At 35.9% G+C, this 20,569-nt stretch overlaps 1 protein-coding gene across 1 annotated transcript in view; it reads right to left on the bottom strand.

The window, feature by feature from the left end:
• Window positions 1-20,569, bottom strand: part of RP1 (RP1 axonemal microtubule associated) — a 310,652-nt gene that overhangs the window by 204,414 nt on the left and 85,669 nt on the right. Inside the window, 5 exon segments of the mRNA XM_036031115.1 lie at window positions 1,154-1,257; window positions 8,208-8,337; window positions 8,505-8,536; window positions 8,643-8,719; window positions 9,551-9,626. Of these exon segments, the coding sequence (XP_035887008.1) occupies window positions 1,154-1,257; window positions 8,208-8,337; window positions 8,505-8,536; window positions 8,643-8,719; window positions 9,551-9,626 (419 nt within the window).

Below are 20,569 nucleotides of genomic sequence, written 5' to 3'. Positions count from 1 at the left end.
TTGACAAGTATACTACCAGTGACCAGTATGGACTGAAGCTAAGAGGGCTGTAACCAGATATTTTGAGACCCTATATCAGGTGAAATCTTGTGTGTAGAAAGGCAAATCTCATAACAACTAAGATGGACTCTCCCACCAACTTAGTGAAGTAGGGGCTTGGAGACAGAGTTAACTTGATTTTAGAAAAATAAAGCAGTGGGACATTTGTTAAACTCAATTTAATTGAGTAGGTTCCATATCCACTACATTCCTATTTATTAAGCACTATGACCAGGACAGGTACTGAGCAGAATGTGCTCTAAAGTAGTATACTGCATAGGGTACCTTGCTAAATTTGGAACAGAGAAAAGACTCCATGGAGAAAGTTTGACTAATTAATCACTCAGCCTAAATGTCAGTCATACAAATTACATGTTTTTTCAATAGTTATTATTTTCCCTTAGTTAGATAACATGCTACGAGTTAAAAATCATCATGTAATATTATATAACATTATACAAGGAAGCTGTAACATGAGAGCTGAAGTCACATTACCTGTGTTCAAATGTGCCTGCTTTCACATTTACTAGGTGTGTGACTTTGGGCAATTCATTTAATCCTTTTATACCTCAGTTAAATTTCTGTTAAATAAGGATAATAATGGATTCTCTCATAGGGTAGATATAAAAACTAAATGTTATAACACAATTAGCACTTAGGACAGTGTATGACAGTTACCCTATGCTGTCTCACTTTCAAAATACATGGTATGCATGGATTTCAAAAAGCCAGCTTTCTATATTAAAAACTACATTTTAAGCATAAACTAATACAAAGCACAATTAGGTGAAATTATGTTTTTTTTCCTAATAATAGGATCCCTAAAGGGTTTTTTGAAAAGTCAGTTTATCTCTTTTGGGAGGCTCATTCAAATCCTGAATGTTATCAGAGGAATGGTCTACCAGTTTGTTTTGTTTCGTTTTTGCCTAGATTCTAATTGTGAACATGCAGGACCATTTATACATTAGAATCTCAAAAATTAGTAAGACAAAACAGAACAAAATGAAAGTAGAAGCCAAGGAAAAATACAATTTGATAATCTTATCAATGTATCTTATTCAAAAAATATATGTGAATATAATGACATATGGGCAAAGGAAAAATTGCTACCTACCATTCCAGTGACAAAGCTATTGTCAAGAGAAAGAGAAAGATGCCTTATTTCATGACTTTGGAATATGCATATATTTCCTTTGTTGAAAATAACATCAAAGAGACCTGGAAAACATTTCAAGTATTAGCAACTAATTCATACTTTTAATGATTTTTTTCTTATTCAATTATACATTGAAACCTTCTAGTAATACATTTGATAATATCTCAGTTAAAATTTCTTTAAGTGAAATCTGCAGCTTTTGTCTTTCTATGTCTGGCTCATTTTTTTAAAGATTTTATTTATTTATTTTTAGAGAGGGAAAAGAGGGAGAGAGAGAGTGGGAAATATCAATGTGCAGTTGCTGGGGGCCATGGCCTGCATCCCAGGCATGTGCCCTGACTGGGAATTGAACCTGCGATGCTTTGGTTCGCAGCCTGTGCTCAATCCACTGAGTTACACCAGCCAGGGCTCCATGGAGAATCTTTAATGCCTTCCCACGCTAATCAGTAAGCCTCTGAGACAACACCCCCAAAATTACACCTGATTTTCCCTGGAAGATATTAGTGTAAAAATCCATTTCAATTCTATAAATACCAGACATTTTGGGTAAAATAAAATAATGCATTACAAAAGTAAATAGATATAATTTGGACATTAATGATTGGTTTGTATGATTATAATGATGAAGATTCTGTCTTCACATATTTGGGTTTTTTTAACTTTCAATGTACTTTTACATACCTTTTTATCTTAAAATGTAAGCATTTCAAGGGCATAAATTTTTGCATACCCTGTGTACAATTACATAACAGCACTTAGAAGAGTACCTAGAACACAGTGGGTACTCAAGAAATATTCTTTAGATAAGTTAGTTAACATATCCCCATAGCCTATAAATACAAACACCACACACATACAGTTATTCCCACTTGGCAAATGAGGAAACTTTCCCAAGTTAAGGGACGTTCCTCAGATCCCTACCTAGTATGGACCCAGGACTTCAGTTCTTAGTCTAGCATTCTTTGCATTACCAATAATCTTTCCAAGTTACTGCCAACAAATTTTCAAGAATCCACTCTTGTTACAACAATAAATGAAGACCTTTTTTACTTTTATAAATATGTTATTTTCAATGATGCATCAAGCCAGATATAAAAGAATATGTATTGTATGTTTTATTACATAAAGCCCCAAACAGGCAGAATTATTCTAGGATCTTAGGAGCCATGGCAATGGTTACCTTTAGGGGAGAGTGACTAGAAAATGGCATGAGGTTGTTTCTGGAGTGCCGGGTATGTTCCAATTCTTTATCTGGGTTCTAGTTACATGAAAATGTTCAGTTTATAAAAATTCATAATAAAACATGTATTTTTCTGCATATGAATAATATTGAAAAGGTTCAGAGTATGTCATCCCCAAATATAATGCTATGACATAAAAATTATTTTGAGCTGAAGGCAACTGAGAAAAAAGACAGTGTGAACTCTTTGCTCTGCCTAAAAGCAGAACATAACTTTATTTTGTGAAGGTATCTTCCAACCCCACTTCACCAGCGGGAAAAGGATAAGAATCTTATCACTGGAGACAGGTGGTACTGAGAAAGAGACCACACAAACATCTCTCACTAGTTAGCCCTTACCTTGCATTAGTTTCCCCATATACATCCTTCCCACAGTTTGCTGTCCCTAGAAGCTCAAAGTCCTTTTCCTTTGTCATGTCCCTTCTCTACAAAAGTATTGTTCTTTTAAAAATTCTAGATAAGCCCTAAGTTTTAACCACCCATTTGAGTTCATCACTAAGTTCTCTCCCATACAGTGAGTTTAAAATAGGTGATTCCTTGAGCCACAATTTATCTCATTTCCTAATTAGTTGCTGAGGTTTGTCTGTGTGTGAGGTGTGTGTATGCCTATAAATATGTATACATATATAAAATATAAAATGAAAATTTATCTAATGTAAAATATGTAATACACATTATATAGTATCTATACAATTATTTCATGGTGACAAAGTTAGATTTTCTAAAATAAACCAGTGCAAAAGGCAAAAATAAACCTTTTTCAACACTGCCAACATAGAGCATTTTGTATTAACTCAAAACTTTGAGCCTAGTCAATATATACCAAATAAAACAGGATTATGGTAGTTACTGAATGACTTATGGTCCCCAAATCCTAATTTTAATTTGGGATCATTTATATTTTATTTATTTTATATTTTATTATGTTTTAATCATTCAGCTTATACTTGTATATTCATCTAGAGTTAACAAATGCAATTAATGAATTCTACCTTTATATTTTTTATTTTAATTAACTAGATGGGCAAATACTTTTACTTAAGAATCAGGTCTGATGAAGATGTTAACTCTACTACTACAAATTTTAGAAGGATTTCACTGTATATTAAAATGTTCTTAGGTTCATTTAAAGTCATATTTTCAAAACTGAAAAGACTTGTATATTAGTTCAACAGACCACTCTAAATGGAAGGCTTTCTGCCTAATTAAGCTCTAATTTATTTTGTTTATTTAATAAAATTCATCTTAATGGAGAAAAATTAAAAGTCTTCATAAAATTCAACCATGCAGATGTATACCTCCAGATAATCCTGGACATTATGGGGTGTAGGGTGTTATTGAAATGAAGAAAGAACCGGGAAGCAGGGATTCTGACTTTGACTCTGACATTGATTTATTAGACAATTGCAGACAAGTCATTTTGTGTCAATCTGTCTCAATTTCCCCATCAATGAGATGAGCACAAGAACTCTTAAAGAGCTATTGTTCAGATGATTCTTTAAATTGAGTGAACTAATGTGTTATTGAAGATATATGATTTGCAAATATTTTCTCCCATTTTGTGAGTTACCTTGTTATTTCTTGATAGTATTCTTTGATGCACAAGAGTTTATATTGATAATGTTTAATCTATGTTTCTTTGTTGCTTGTGCATGTGATGTTATATCTAAGAAAACACTGACTATTCCAAGGATGTGTAGACTTATGCCTACATTTTCTACTAAGAGTTTTGTAGTTTTAGCTCTTATACTTAGATCTTTGGTCCATTTTGAATGACATTTTACATATGGTGTAAGATTCTACTTTTATTATTTTGCATTTAGATATCCAGTTGCCCCAGGATCATTTGCTGAAGAGACTATTCTTTCCCCAATTGAGTAGTCTTAGCACCCTGGTCAAAAATCTATTGACCATAGATGTGCAGGTTTATTTCTACACTTTTATTTCTATTTGCCTTCTATATAATTAAAATCTTCTGTATATTATGATGATTTGATATCTTAAAAACCTTTCTTGCTGAGAAACTACTACTCATACTTCCTCTTTCTCTCCCTGAACTCTCTGGGGCAATGATCCTCTGCCTTATTCATTGCAGGACCAAGATCAAAGCAAGTGGAGATCATCTCCACAGTCCAAAGCTAACTGAAATTACTCAAATTAGTCAGTTATAAACTGTTTACCCCACCCTGTCTTATGTCTCCTGTGGAAACCACAATAAAAGCCATCGCCTGAGGGTTCCTTCCCTCCCATCTTCTGTCTCCTGACCACCTTGGTGTTATTCTATGTGGTCCTGTGTGACATACTATGCCCCCTGTTTCTAGAACCTATGAGTATAATGAATTTTGTTTTTCTGAGCCTTTCCTGTATCTCCTCTTGTAGCATCACCTGACTGACCTTCTCAAAAGAATACAAAACACCATTCCATCGATCTGTACTTCTATCTTTATGCCACTATTATCCTGTTTTGATTCTTGTAGCTTTGCAGTATTTTTTTTAATGTGAGTCTTCTAATTTTGTTCTTCTTTTTCAATATTGTTTTGGCTATTTGAGGTCCCTTGCAATTCTATATAAAATTTAGAATTAGATTTTCCATTCCGGTGGAAAAGGCTATGATGTTTTGAAAGGGATTGCATTGAATCTTCAGATCACTGGCCTATTCTGACATTGTACCAAATACACACTCCAAAAACAAAATACAAAAACCCACTAACAAAACCTGGTACAACTATTTACATAAATCCTTAGATATAATACAGAGAATAATAATAGCATTAGAAACTTCTAGTAATATGATATAGTATACATGTAAAAAAATGCATGCTGGAACTTTTAGGAATGTATATCAAATAATACGAATTTAGATTATAATTTTTCCTGAAAAATAATGCTGCAAAATGAGAAAACATTTGCATCTAGATTTTACAGTAATTGTTTTAAAATTATGGATAATGGGAAATTTTGAAACTGGTCCTGACATAAAATCACCATCTAAGGTTTGGAGTTGAAAATTTAATTGGTTTGGTTGCCTGGTGCCTCCCTTATTTCTAGGATGCTTCACTGAAGACTAGAAGACTTGCTTTTGATGGTCATTATTAATGTTGATTTAGTATTGCTTTTAATACCTATGAGCTTATGATCATAAAAGGAAGCTCCCTATGGTATTTCAAAGATCTTCTCATGCTGTGTGTCTGCTTTTAAGTCCATTATTGCCAAGAAATGGTTCAGTAGCTCTCAAAGAAATTGAGTAGGTAAATAGCTAAATTCACAACCAGCTTCATGAATAAATAGAAGGATTGGTGCATGGTGATAAAAATATTGTTTTATGGAGTAAAAATTATAAGCCAACATATCTTAGAGATATTTTCTTGAAAAATGTCCATGGGTCAACATCAATCATTGCCATACTTTTCAGAGAGAGAAAACCTGATTCATGGGGGTGATTTTATGAGACACAAAACATAACATCAGGAAATAATGCTGCTAGTAATTACACACCTAAAAGTCCTCTTGTTGCAAAATTGTCAGTTATGTCAAGAAAAATTACTCATACTACCCTATACCTGTTTTTTAAGGCTATTTATTCTAATACATATTAAGATGCTAGAAAGAATTAAGGGTAAAAGTTTGTCTGTTTTCATCATCTACCAGTTAGTTTTGTCTACACAGGGACTCATATGTCTGGTAGTTGGTGCTGGTTACAGGTTGAGAATGATATTCTCTCTCCCACCCTCTCTCTCTCTCTCTACTTTTCCCTCTCCCTCTCCTTCTTCTGTCTTTCACTCTCTCTGTCTCTCTCCCTCACTCTCTCTCCCAACATCCCAGAGGAGTAAAGGTAAAGATCTTTCTTTTCCTTCCCAGGATAAAATTGCTTGCATTCCAAAATAAAGAGAGGTTCTCTCTGTCTCTATCTCATTTTCTTCCTCTTTTTCTGGAAGGAAGGATGGGCAATCTTATATAAGATTAGACTTTCCTAATTCCTCTCCTTTAATGCACCTACCCACACATGTAGGTAAGACCCTGGTACCATCAGGCCCTTATCTCATGATACTGTGGGATTGGAACTTGGAGAACCAATGTCTATGAGAAGTAAATAGTCTTGGTCTTGGACTCTGCTGTCATATTTTCTGCAAGTAGGATAATTTAGGTCCTTCAGTTTCTGATTTAACAATGGGAGATATTTTTGTAACCACATTTGGAAATACAATCTACTATACTGAATAAGAGAAAAGGACATCAGCATTGACAACAGGAAATGCAAACAACAGGATATGAGGGGTCATATTTACTGATCTAAGTAGATAAGTGATTCCAAGAAGAAACCAACAGGTAAGAAAAATGACTAGGGAATAAATTAATTTTGGAAAGAGAAGCTACTAGGAAATGTTCTTAGACTCCCACATATTTTCGTAGAGAAGGAAGTTGAATTATTCCCTGGGATCTCTAATATGAAGCAGAGGAGACTACCTTTTGAGGAAATGCTATATAGGTTAGCATCTCCAACCAGAACATCTGGGAGGTTATTTGATCACTGTTTATAACAAACTATAGTAGTCCTTCATCCCTTATCCTTGGAGATATGTTCCAAGACTCCAGTGGATGCCTAAAACCATAGATAGTGTTAAACACTATATATACTAGTTTTTTCCCCTATAGATACCTATCTATGACAAATTAATTTATAAATTAGGCAAAGTAAGAGATTAATAAATATAACTAATATAATTTATAACAATATATGGTAATAAAAGTTATGTGAATGGCTTTGAGTCCATTACTAAGTAAGATAAGGGTGACTTCAACACAAGTACTGTGATATCACAGCAATCAGATAACCCAGACGACTCAGGCAGGTAGTGTATGCAGCATGAAGATACTGGACAAAGGGATGGTTCATGTCCTGGGAAGGACAGATCTGGACTGTGGGGGATTTCATCATACTACTCAGAAGAGAACACAATTTAAAACTTATGAATTGTTTATTTCTGGAATTTTTGGAATACAGGTAACTGAAGCTGGGAAGCAAAACCATGCATAAAAGGAACTACTGAACAGAAAAGTTATATTCATAAATGCAGTAGGGAAATCTTGTTTAAACAGTAAAGGTACAAATTTCAAGATGATTTGGAGGTTTGGGTTTATAGTCAAAGGACTGATATTATCAGTTTACTTCTTCTTTAATTCTTATTCTCATGGCTTCTTAACATGCTGATTTTAAACATCAAATCTAGTTTTCCTCTGCCTACTTTTCCTCTGTACCTTTATCATGACACAAGCTACAAACAACCAATTCTGAAATGTTTATATGTATTTGTCTTTCTCATTACATTTTGAATCCCAGGAATTCAGAATAATGTCTTAGTTACTTCTACGGCCACCAAGTTTTTTAACATGGTGTTTTGAACAGAATAGGCTCTCAGCATGTAACAGAACCAACTTAATTCTTTAAATGGCCACACCGTCTAAGAGCTATACTGCTGCTTTTTTTGAACAGCTAATATTAATTGCCTACATTTTACTCTTCAATTAAGTAATACCAACTATGTTTTTCATGGTGTAATGTTCTGCATAATGACATTGTCTACCTAGATTTAAAGCCTGCCGTCTATTGATCATTTGTATTAAGGCAGATAGCGAATTATTTAAATGGGCCAAAGTGGTGTAAAGCCATCTGAAAAAGAAGCAAAACTACAAATTAAACTGAGTCTAGAAATCTGCCCTTTTTCCAACTCCCAAAACTGCCATAGCACAACATGCTTTGTTCAGTGATTTTACCATATTTGTCTGTCTTCTCTCCAACTGCATCAACTGTGCCATCTGGATGCAGACGGACAAAGCCTCCAGTAAGCCTGCTGTAGAATTGAAGAGTATTTCCCTTCTTAAACTTCCAGCTCTCTGCAGCCCACTAAATAGGAAAACAAACAAAAAAATACTAATATGATAAGACAAAGAGAAGGCAATTACTAAGAAACACCCCTCACTATACATCATATACTGTTTTGTTTTAACACATCAAATATCTATTTGAACACCGTTTGTACCAAATAATTTAAGACCCAAAGTAAAACTTACTGTTTCTTTTCTACTACGTTCTAGCTTCTGTCCTGAGGATATAAAGGAAAAAGAGGAATGTTAATTTCAGCCATGTCATGCTTTCCTCAATCATCATAAAAAAAAGTTCTTCAAGAAATGTGAGGACATGACACTCACTTGCAGAGATAATACTGTTATCCGTGGCATATAGTTCTCTAACAATTTTACCATCATCTTCCCCTTGATCGAGCCATCTGTGGAAAGAAAAGTGTGCTGAGTATATTCTGGCTTTATATTTATACTAACCACAGGCAATTATCTAGCCAAGCCAGAAATAATGGATAATGGATATTGAAAAAAGCCATAGGCATCTAGCTGGTAAAAGCAGAGTAGAGAATGGAAAAAAAATGCTTGAAATGGCTGTGAGAGTGCAGGGAAGATAGGAAAAGCTACTAGCAGGTAAAGATGAAATGTTTTCCCCTAATCCACAGGTGCATTAATCAATCAGTCTGCCTAGGTCATACATTTTACATCCACTGAACCAATTATTTTATCCTGTTCTTTGGCCAGTAATTAGAGTGCAAACTGTACCAAATTATTTTATAAATGGCTATTATTGATTCCATCAGAAAAGAAGCAGGAGAATGTTGAAAGAAAGAGCAAATCTATCACCACTATTGAGAAAATAACCCAAAATTAAGGTCTGAAGACAGTGGATCAGTAATGTCATTTTTCTGTAAAAAGCCATATGCAACATTCATCTTGTACATTTATTTTTTAACCTAATGCAGGACCTAGTCCAACTGGAATAAGTCTTCTTAACAGAGACTTTCATTATCCTTACTAATATGACAAAAGAAGTTATATTTTACAAATCTACCTTAATTTCCCAAGAAATATTTACATTTGTATCATCAGAAATAATGATAAACATAATGGATATCTTTCTAAATAGAAAAAATGGTACCTAAAATTAATTTTCAAAAAGTTACCAATAAAGAATTGAATAAGCTATCCATTTCTTTAGAACCTGAAACTGACTAATGTGAAATGAATTTGTGCAATGTAAAAGAATGCCTACAAACCTGTGACAGAAGAAGGCATATTCATGGTTGTTTGTGGGATCCCTGATTACAATATCATCAAGAAACCAACCATTTCCTAAACATAAGTTAAAGAAAAAAATATGGTATGAATACTCAGATATATCTGATCTATTTTCAAAATACTTTCTATTTCTAAAACAGACACTTTGAAAGTTATAAAGTCTACATATTTGTTTTGTTATAAAAATGAATAGCCATTCAGAAACTCTGTCCAAGCACACAGATTGGGCTGGTACACATGAAGCCAATAATTTTTATATGTTTAATTTTATATTAATTTTCAATCTGGAATTGATTAAAATACCATTTAATTTTATTTATAAATAAAGTGGAATATTTTAACTAGTTATAATGGTTTTAGCTATACAAAGCGAGCTCAAAATATCACCTCCTCTAATTAAAAGTCCTTAACTTGATGAGTTAATACTTACCAACTGTTGAATAAAACACTGTTTTCATTTTATTTTTTGAGATGGGGGGAAGCAAGAGAGAGAAAATCGTATGCTCATATGCATCCAGACTGAAGATTGAACTCACAACTTAAGCATGTGCCCTGACTAACAATCAGACCCACAACTTTTGGTTACAAGACAACACTCCAACTAACTGAGCCACACCAGCCAGGGGGAATAAAACTCTTTAACACAGCATACATATATGGGCCTTCAATGCTTGGTCTCTGCTTGCATTTCAGCTTCATCCCTCATCACAAACTGCTATCATTGGGCAATGCTAAACTGCTCATATTCCTAGATCAGTGGTTCTCCGACTTTAGCATGCATCAGAATCACCAGGAGAGATTATAAAAACTGAGACCGCTGGGACCCATACTGAATTTCTGACTCAGAAGGCATGATACACAAAACCTAAGGTAACTAACTGCTGACTCACGTTGTCCCAGAGGGGTTTTCCAGGATGCAGGCTCTCCAGTGCTACAGCTAGGACAACCTTAAGCAAACCAAAATAATTCCTCATCATAGAAAAGACCCCAAGAACTGAATTTTTAACAAAACCCCAGACAATGCTGATGATCTAGGAGCCACACTCTGAAAACCACTGCCAGAGATTATCAATACTCATGAATCTATGCTTTTACACACACTGTTCCCTCTGCCTGAAACATCATCCCTCAAAATACTTGATTTCATTACATTTGTATTACCAAAGAATATGAATTACTTGTCTTCTTTAAGGAAATAATAGAAAATGTTATCATATTTCTGAAGTGAGTTTCATGAGCTATTGAGGCATCTACAAAGAAAACTCTTGGAGGTGATGAGGTATAGATTTTTTAAATTAATAGGTTTAATTAGCAATTAGTTTTAATACAATTATATAAAATATATTATCTACTTTAAAAAAAACACATTTTCCCATACATCAGAAAAACCCAAGACTGGATTTAGAACTCAAAAAGATGAGGTTCTGACAAAAGCCAGGCTGTCCCTGGGTGGATTAGTCAAGAACAGCAATCAAAGAGTTATATAAAGATCTACTGAAATGTAATACTTTCTTACACAACACATATAATAAATACCTTATATCACCCTGGCTAGCGTAGCTCAGTGGATTGAGTGTAGGCTGCGAACCCAAGTGTCACAGGTTCGATTCCCATTCAGGCCACATGCCTGGGTTGCAGGCCACAGCCCCCAGCAACCGCACATTGATGTTTCTCTCTCTCTCTCTTTCTCCCTCCCTTCCCTCTCTAAAAATAAATAAATAAAACCTTAAAAAAGAGAGATACATTGATTAAAAAAAAGAAAAGAAAATTGTACTGCAACAATTAAAATAAAATTTAAAATATATATATACAAATAATGCTGCATAGAGACTTCAGATTTCAAGGTAGATTATTACAGAAGCTAGTGAGTATTAAGTACCAAAAACATATACCTACTTTGTTCAGTGGACATCACTGGACATCAACATTTACTTGTTTTTCCTAAATATTTGGACAATATAATTTCTGAAGTTGCATAGAATTTCAGTGTATAAATTTACTGTATATAATACATTTCCTATTGTAAGACAGAGACTTTTCTTATTACACATAATATGGTCATAATTTTGAGTATGAATTATATATATTCTCAATATTTTGGATAGCTTTCTAGAAATGGAATTATTGAGTCAAATTAAGCACTATTTTCAGATAATACTTAGTAACACTAACCACTAATACTGCACTATTTGTCTACAATTCATCCTCCCCCACTGCATTCCACTGATTTTGATCTTGGCCATTCGATTTGATTTAGCCAGTGGAATGTGGGTAGAAATAACCATATGGCTGGTTCTAGTTACAGTCTTTGACCATTAAACCAGCATGTCTCAGGTAGCATTACTCCTCTTAGATTCAGATATGAACACATGTGGTACATACATGACCCCACATCAGAGCCAGGAACCCAGCAAATTCCAACCAAGAAAAGACAAAAGACAATGTACATATGAAATAAATATTATTGTAGTTAACTGAGATTTAGGGGTTATTTTTCTATATATGAGATCTGTCTAGGAAAAAGTCCAGCCATTGTTGAGGGTCTATCCAGAAAGTATCCAACCATGTAATATGAAAAATAGAGACATTTATTGAAGAAGATACCAGATACAAGAAACACTGTACACAGAATAATGACACCTCAGTCCCCTTCAAAGTAAGAACCACGGGACCTCACATAGCTCTCCAGATTGCCATTAGCTGCCCCGTCATATTTTCTTGAATCTGGTTGACAGTCTGGAATCTCTTCCCTTTCAAATGTGATTTTAGTTTGAGGAAAAGCCAGATGTCACAAGTTGCAAAATTTGGGCTGTAAGGGGGCTGAATCATGTGACTGATTTTATGTTTCTCAAAAAAACTTCACAAGACCTGAAAGCATGAGCAGGCACGTTGTCATGATGAACCTGCCAATCACAGGTTGCCCCTAGCTGCAGCCTTTTGTATCATCCAAATAGTTTTCGTGGACGAAAGTTCATTCTTAATGCAAAATTTGATGTTGATTCATTGCTCTATAGGCTCAGTCATTTTGAATGCAGCAGCCACACAGTACACATGCTCACTCAACAGCATTTACTGTCCCCAGTGACTAGTCCAGTGAAGTTATCATTGTCCATTCATGCATATTCTAGTTCACTTTCCTTAGCTGCCTGTTTATAATGATGTTGCACATTTAATAAATGGTTTTAAATTATATACTAATCAACTTTATCTGACCAAAATTCAGTAAGATGGAAAATCAATAACAAAAAGATTGTCAACATTCCATATCCTACCCAAACAGACACACTCTCATACTTTAGAAACTACAAAACACACTTCAAAATAATTCATGGATCAAAGGAGTTATTATTTAAAATTATTATATATTTATTTCTAAATCAGAATAAGAGTAATATATATTTGTTTCACCATCCCATTTGTGTATACACACATATATAAACATATATTTGTATACATAAATATATATTCTATATAGCAATATATGTACAAATAAGATAATGGAAAATGAGAGTGAAAAAATGAGAAGTATAGAACACATAGGATAAGTTCAGGAGTTCTAAATCAGATTACTGTTTTTTCCACCAATACATAAAGGAGAAAATGAAAGGGACAATTAGAAAATTCCCTAGTACTGAACAAATGAGTTTCCAGATTAAATGGTCTAAGATCACAGAACAATAAAGAAAAGGGCCCACACCAAAGCACACTAAAGTGAATATCCAGAATAATAGAGATTTATAAAATATAAATGTCTTGGAAACACTTAAAAATTCAATAAAGTGAACTGGAATCATGTACATCCACTCTCAAGAAGCTGCTGATTACCATGTCTCACAAATAGCAGAAACTAAAGGGAAAACACAAGAAGCAGAAAACCAGTGATTAAACACTGCAGAAATCACTTTGGGCCTTCTGCAGTGTTCAAGCCACTGGTTCCCCTGTTAAAGAGAAATCCCTAGGAAACAGCCCCAAGGCAGGCCTAGAACACACCTAGTCTACATAGAAAGGAGAAAAAAGAAAAGTCTAGGAGGGTAATCTCTGAGAAAGGGATAAAACCAAATACCTAAGGTGTATGACCATGGTGAGAAGAGGTTTAAATGGATCAAAAAACTATGGTAGGAGGAAGGAAAATGGCGTCGGAGTAGAAAGGAGCAGATCTGGCTTTCCTCTGCACATGGCAGAGAATCCTGGCCAATCTACGGAGTGGAGGAGCAAGCAACCAACACATCTTAGCATATGTGAAAATAGTGGACCAAGGATTGTGGCGGAACCGAAAAACCAGTCAGTGAGAGGAGTGCTGCAACATGGTAGGGTCCCAGGGACCAGCTCAGGGATGGGGGCGGGTGTGCTGCAGCCCCAGGCCCAGCGCCCAATGCTGGGTTTGCCACAGAGTCCTCAGGAGAGAGCTGGGACAACTGCTTCCTCCCCAGCCAAACAGGATCTGAGTGGCACCAAGAGGAACCCAGTTGCTAGCAAACACACAAGCGCTGTGAGCACCCTCAGAGTCTGTGGACACCAGCGTGGTTGGGCTGCACAACGGGCCATAACCCCCAGGGTCACCAGTCTGGCTGGAGAGTTGGGGTGCGGGAGAAGCCAGGCCAAGGTGTGGAGTGGCAGGCTTGAATAGGAGGAATTTCTCAAGAGGAAGGAATGAAAAAACAGACACTGTTTGGGAAATTCTCCTACAGCAATCACCGGCCTCCCTGCCACCCAGCCGGGCAGCAATCCTGAGTTTGCACAGAGGGCTATGCCTGTGTGGAGGACCCTGCGTACCCGCATAATGCTGGGAAGGGCTAGGCGATTGGCTGAGGGTGCTCACTTGCTAATGGGAGTACATCACTGCACCCCAGTCCACAGCAGTAACCCTGCAGAAAGACCTGATTCCCACACCCAGAGTGCAGGGCCCAGGAGCCACCATAGCTCCCCAGAGTGTGCGCACTGCTGACTGAGTGCAGATTTCGAAGGAAGAAAAGCCATACCAATCACCCTTCAGCCTGCCGCAGCCAGCAAGACCAGAAAAACCAGTTTGGACGCTTTGAAACCAAGAGACTTTTTAATTTTATTCTGTTTTTTTTAAACAATTCTTAATTTTTATTTTTTATTATTTTTATTCTCTTTTAATTTATTTTTCCTCTCTTTCCTGCTTTCTCCTGCTAAAACATATTCCTTCCTCCTTTCTTTCCTCCAGTTTTATCTCTTCTTCCTTCCTTTGTCTGCATTTTTTATTTTTATTTTTTAAATACCTACAACTGAGACAAAAACCTGGATCTGTGAAAAGACCAGAGTTGAACCCAAAGAAGGGGAATCACAACAGCTGTGACAGTGAGACAAATTTCACTCTGCTACTAGAGAACCTGCAAGTTATTGCATATTTGTATTATTATTATTTTTCTATTATTCTTACATCTTTTTTTAATAGTATTTTTGTATTCCTCATTTTTCTGTATCGTATGCTTTGCTAGGCTGGTTATATTGTATCACCTGACAGGATTCCCCTGATATCTCTTTTATAGTGTATTGCTAATGTACTGTCCTTCACCTCACCTGTGTCCCATTAGCACACTACTCAAGGTTCTATACTCCCTATTCTTGTTATCTAGGTCTCATAGATGCTGTCATATGATTGTTGCTCTAATATTATTGTAAATAATTGCTGTTCCATGCATTTGTAAATACTTCACAACACCCATCCCAGATCTTAGCCCACTTCAAAATTTCCTGAACTCTATTATGGTAGAGGTTAACTCTATTCTCTCACACACTACACCTATTTACTATCCTTTACTCTCACCTTACCTCAGAATCTGACCTCCCACAACCTCGCTGCTTTGTAGATCCAACTCACAATCCTTCCTTCCAAAAACAAGAGTCTTATCTTCTTTCCATCCTTTCTAAAAATCAGCTAGCTGGGTGGAAAATCACAGTTAATACTCTACATAGCCAAAGGATCTCCTATCTCTTATCTTCTGGCTGCTACTGTAAAATATCATAGAATACTCTCTTGCTGTCTTAAACCATTTTACCTTCCCCCTCCAGTGGATCACAAAACAAGTGTAGGTGGAAGTGGTGAACACCAGGATACCCACTGGAAGAGGAAACCCAACAACAAAGGAACCACTAACAGATAACAACAGAAGAAGGTGAAAGAGGAAGTGGAAGCCACACAAACCTCAATCCAGGACCTATCTGGAAATACAACTAAACAGTAGAGATAGTACCCAGTACAAACAACTGAACAAGAACAAGAGAGAATCCTCAAAACCTTATACACACAGAAGAACCAGCTTCAACACAACCTGCCCTCACCAGCACAATCAAATATAAGAAGTGGTGGACAGAGTGACCCTCATTTAACCAGCTGGTGGGAAGCAACCACCAAAGAATGACCCAACAACAATCAAAACTCAAAGACAAACACAGAGCCAACCTAAATGACATCCCAACATGAGTGAGCTCTGGAGATCAAGGAAACTGCATCACTGAAACTCACTGGTATTCTACCAGAGAAGTTCATATCACAAACCCAGGGAGCCAGAAAAGATCAATCTAAGGAGCTGATGCTAACAAGAAGAGTCTCACAAACAATGGGAAGACAAAGAAATAATCCCCAAATGAAAGGAATAGAGGGAGCCTCTGAAAGAGTGCTAAATGAAACACAGACAACTCAACTATCAGATATTGAGTTTAAAGCAATGGTTATCAGGAAGCTCAATGAGCTAACAATGAGCTACCATAAACTACAGGGAAGCTACAATGAGCTCACTGCAAACTATATCAACATGAAAAGGGAGATAGAAACTATCAACAAGAACCAAGAGGAAATGAAGAATACAATTTCTGAACTGAAGAACACAGCAGAAGGAATGAAAAGCAGGATTTATTGCACAAGATTGGATAAGTGAACTAGAGAACAAAGTAGAAGAAATCACCCAGAAAGAGCAACAAAAGGAAAAGAGGCTCAAAAAGAATGAAGAGGGATTAAGAGAAATGCAAGACAATATGAAACATAATAATATCTGTATAATAGAGATACCAGAAGGAGAAGAGGAAGAGCAAGGGATAGAAAACCTATTTGAAAAAGTAATAATGGAAAACTTCCCTAATTTGATGAGAGAAAAAGTCACACAAATCCAAGAAACACAGAGAGTTCCGATCAGGAGGAACCCAAAGAGGGTCACTTCAAGACATACCATAATTAAAATGGCAAAATACCAAGAAAAAGAGAGAATCTTAAAAGCAGCAAGGGAGAAACAGGAAGTAACATACAAGGAAGCCCCAATTAGGTTAGCAGCTGACTTCTCAATGGAAACACTCCAAGAGAGAAGACAACGGCAAGAAATATCCCAAGTAATGAGAACCAGAGGTCTCCAACCAAAACTACTTTACCCAGCAAGGCTCTCAATCAAGACAGAAGGCCAATTAAGAAGGTTCCCAGATAAAAGAAGTCTAACAGAATACACCTCCACCAAACCAGCTCTGCAGGAGATGCTAAAGAGACTGCTTTAAAGAAAAGAAGGAAAAGAGAGAGAGAGAGAAACACAGGTACAAAAATGGCAATGAATAAGTACCTATCAGTAATAACCTTAACCGTAAATGGATTAAATGCTCCAATCAAAAGATATAGAATAGCTGAATGGATCAGAAAGCATGACTCACACATATGCTGCCTACAAGAGACCCACCTCAGGATAAAAGATATGCACAGACTAAAAGTGAAGGGCTGGAAACGAATATTCTGAGCAAATGGACAGGAAAAAAAAGCCAGGGTAGCAATACTCATATCAGACAAAATAGACTTCAAAAAAAAAAAAAAGGCCATTAAAAGAGACCCAGAAGGTCACTTCATAATATTCAAGGGAAGAATCCACCAAGAAGACTTAAACATTGTAAATATATGTGCACCCAACATAGGAGCACCCAAATACATAAAGAAAATTTTAGAGGACTTCAAGAAGGATATTGACAGCAACACAATTAAAGTAGGGGATTTTAATACCTCACTGTCAAAAATAGACAGATATTCCAAACAAAATATCAACAAAGATATTGTGGCATTAAATGATGCCCTAGAGCATATGGACTTAATTGTTATATATAGAGCCCTTCATCCCAAAGAAGCAAAATACACATTCTTTTCAAATGCACATGGAACATTTTCAAAGACAGACCACATAATAGGAAACAAAGCAAGCCTCAACAAATTCAAGAAAATTGAAATTATACCAAGCATTTTCTCTGAACACAAAGGACTGAAACTAGAAACCAACCCCAAAGGAAGAAACCCAAAACACTCAAAATCATGGAGACTGAATAGCATGCTATTAAATAATGAATGGGTCGAGAATGAAATAAAGGAAGAAATCAAAAAGTTTCTGAAAACAAATGAAAATGAACTCACAACAACCCAAAACCTATGGGACACTGCCAAGGCAGTCCTGAGAGGGAAGTTCATAGCAATACAGGCACACCTAAAAAAAGATAGAAACATTTGAAACCAACAACCTAACCCTACATCTACAAGAACTCAAGGAACAACAACAAAGACAGCCCAGAGCAAGCAGAAGGAAGGAAATAACCAAGATCAGAGCAGAATTAAATGACATTGAATCTAAAAGCACAATTTTAAAGATCAATGAATCCAGGAGTTGGTTCTTTGAAAAGATAAACAAAATTGATAAGCCTTTAAGCAGGCTCATCAAGAAAAAAAGAAAAAGGATCCAAATAAAATCAATCAGAAATGAAACAGGAGAGATTACAGCTGACACCACAGAAATACAAAGGATTGTAAGAAATTACTATGAAGAACTGCATGCCAAGAAATTTGAAAACCTAGGTGATATGGACAAATTTCTAAAAAAATATAATCTGCCAAAACTCAATAAAAAGAGAAGCAGAAAGCCCGAACAGACCAATAACAGCAAATGAAATTGAAGGAGTAATCAAAAAACTCCTGACACACAAAAGTCTGAGTCCGGATGGTTTCACAGGAGAATTCTACAAAGCATTTAAGGAAGAGCTAACCCCTATCCTCCACAAACTATTCCAGAAAATCCAAAAAGATGCAAGACTCTCAAATTCTTTTTATGAAGCCAGCATCATCCTAATCCAAAACCAGACAAAGACACAACAAAGAAAGAAAACTACAGGCCAATATCACTAATGAACATAGATGCTAAAATCCTCAACAAAATATTGGCAAACCACATCCAACAATACATTAAAAAGATCATATACCATGACAAAGTGGGATTCATCCCAGGGATGCAAGGATGGTTCAATATTCACAAATCAGTAAATGTAATACATCACATAAACAAAAGCAAAGGCAAAAACCACATGATCGTATTAATAGATGCAGAAAAAGCATTTGATAAGGTACAGCACCCATTTATGATAAAAACACTCAGCAAAGTGGGAATAGAGGGAGCATTCCTTGACATAATAGAGGCCATATATGAGAGACCTACAGCCAACATCATACTCAGTGGGCAAAAACTAAAATCTTTTCCACTAAGATCAGGAACAAGACAAGGTTGTCCACTTTCACCACTTTAATTCAATATAGTACTGGAAGTTTTAGCCACAGCAATCAGACAAGAAAAATAAATAAAAGGCATCCAAATCGGAAAGGAGGAGACAAAACTGTCATTGTTTGCAGATGACATGATAGTATACATAGAAAATCCTATAGACTCTACCAAAAAACTGCTTGACCTAATAAACAAATTTGGCAAAACACCAGGATATAAAATCAATATCCAGAAATCAAAGGCACTTTTGTGTACCATCAATGAAACAACAGAATCAGAAATCAAGAAAAAAATCCCATTTGATATAGCAAAAAGAAAAATAAAATACTTAGGAATAAATCTAACCAAGGAAGTAAAAGACCTGTATACAGAAAACTACACGACACTGAAGAAAGAAATTAAGGAAGACACAAACAAATGGAAACATATACCTTGTTCATGGATTGGAACAATTAACATTATCAAAATGTCCATACTACCCAAAGCAATTTACAGATTCAATACAATACCTATTAAAGTACCAACGGCACATTTCAGACATAGAACAAACATTTCAAAATTTATATGGAATCATAAACGACCCGAATAACTGCTGCAATTTTGAGAAAGAAAAGCAAATTAGGAGGGGTCACAATACCTGATACCAAACTGTATTACAAGGCCACTGTAATCAAAACAGCCTGGGGGATACTGGCACAAGAACAAGCATATGGACCAATGGAACAGAACAGAAAGCCCAGAAATAAGCCCAAGTCTTCTTGGGCTTTTTTAGCCAATTAATATTTCACAAAGGGGGCAGCAACATAAAATGCAGTAAAAACAGTCTCTTCAACAAATGGTGTTGGGTGAACTGGACAGCTACGTGCAAAAAATGAAACTGGAGCACCAACTTACACTATATACAAAAAATAAATTCAAGGTGAATAAAAGACTCAAATATAAGCCATGTCACCATTAAAGTCCTAGAGGAGAACATAGGCAGGAAAATCTCAGATATTTCATGCAGAAACTTTTTTACTGATACATCCCCCAGAGTAAGGGACATAAAGGAAAGAATAAACAAATGTGATCTCATCAAAATAAAAAGCTTCTGCACAGCTAAAGAAAACAGTATTCAAATAAAAAGAGAACCAACTGTATGGGAAAACATGTTTGCCAATGATACCTCAGACAAGGGTTTAATCTCCATAATATATAAAGAACTTACACAACTCCCCTCTAAGAAGACAAGCAACCTAATTGAAAAATGGGCAAAGGACTTGAACAGACACTTCTCCAAGGATGACATACAGAAGATCCAGAGACACATGAAAAGATGCTCAATATCGCTAGCTATCAGAGAGATGCAAATTAAAACCACAATGAGATACCACTTTACACCAGTCAGAATGGCCATCATAAACAAAGCAACAAACAACAAGTGTTGGAGAGGTTGTGGAGAAAAGGGGACCCTAGTGCACTGTTGGT

This window comes from Phyllostomus discolor, chromosome 7 (genome assembly GCF_004126475.2).
Source record: "Phyllostomus discolor isolate MPI-MPIP mPhyDis1 chromosome 7, mPhyDis1.pri.v3, whole genome shotgun sequence".
NCBI lineage: Eukaryota > Metazoa > Chordata > Mammalia > Chiroptera > Phyllostomidae > Phyllostomus > Phyllostomus discolor.
This window is presented reverse-complemented; position numbering and strand designations above follow the sequence as displayed.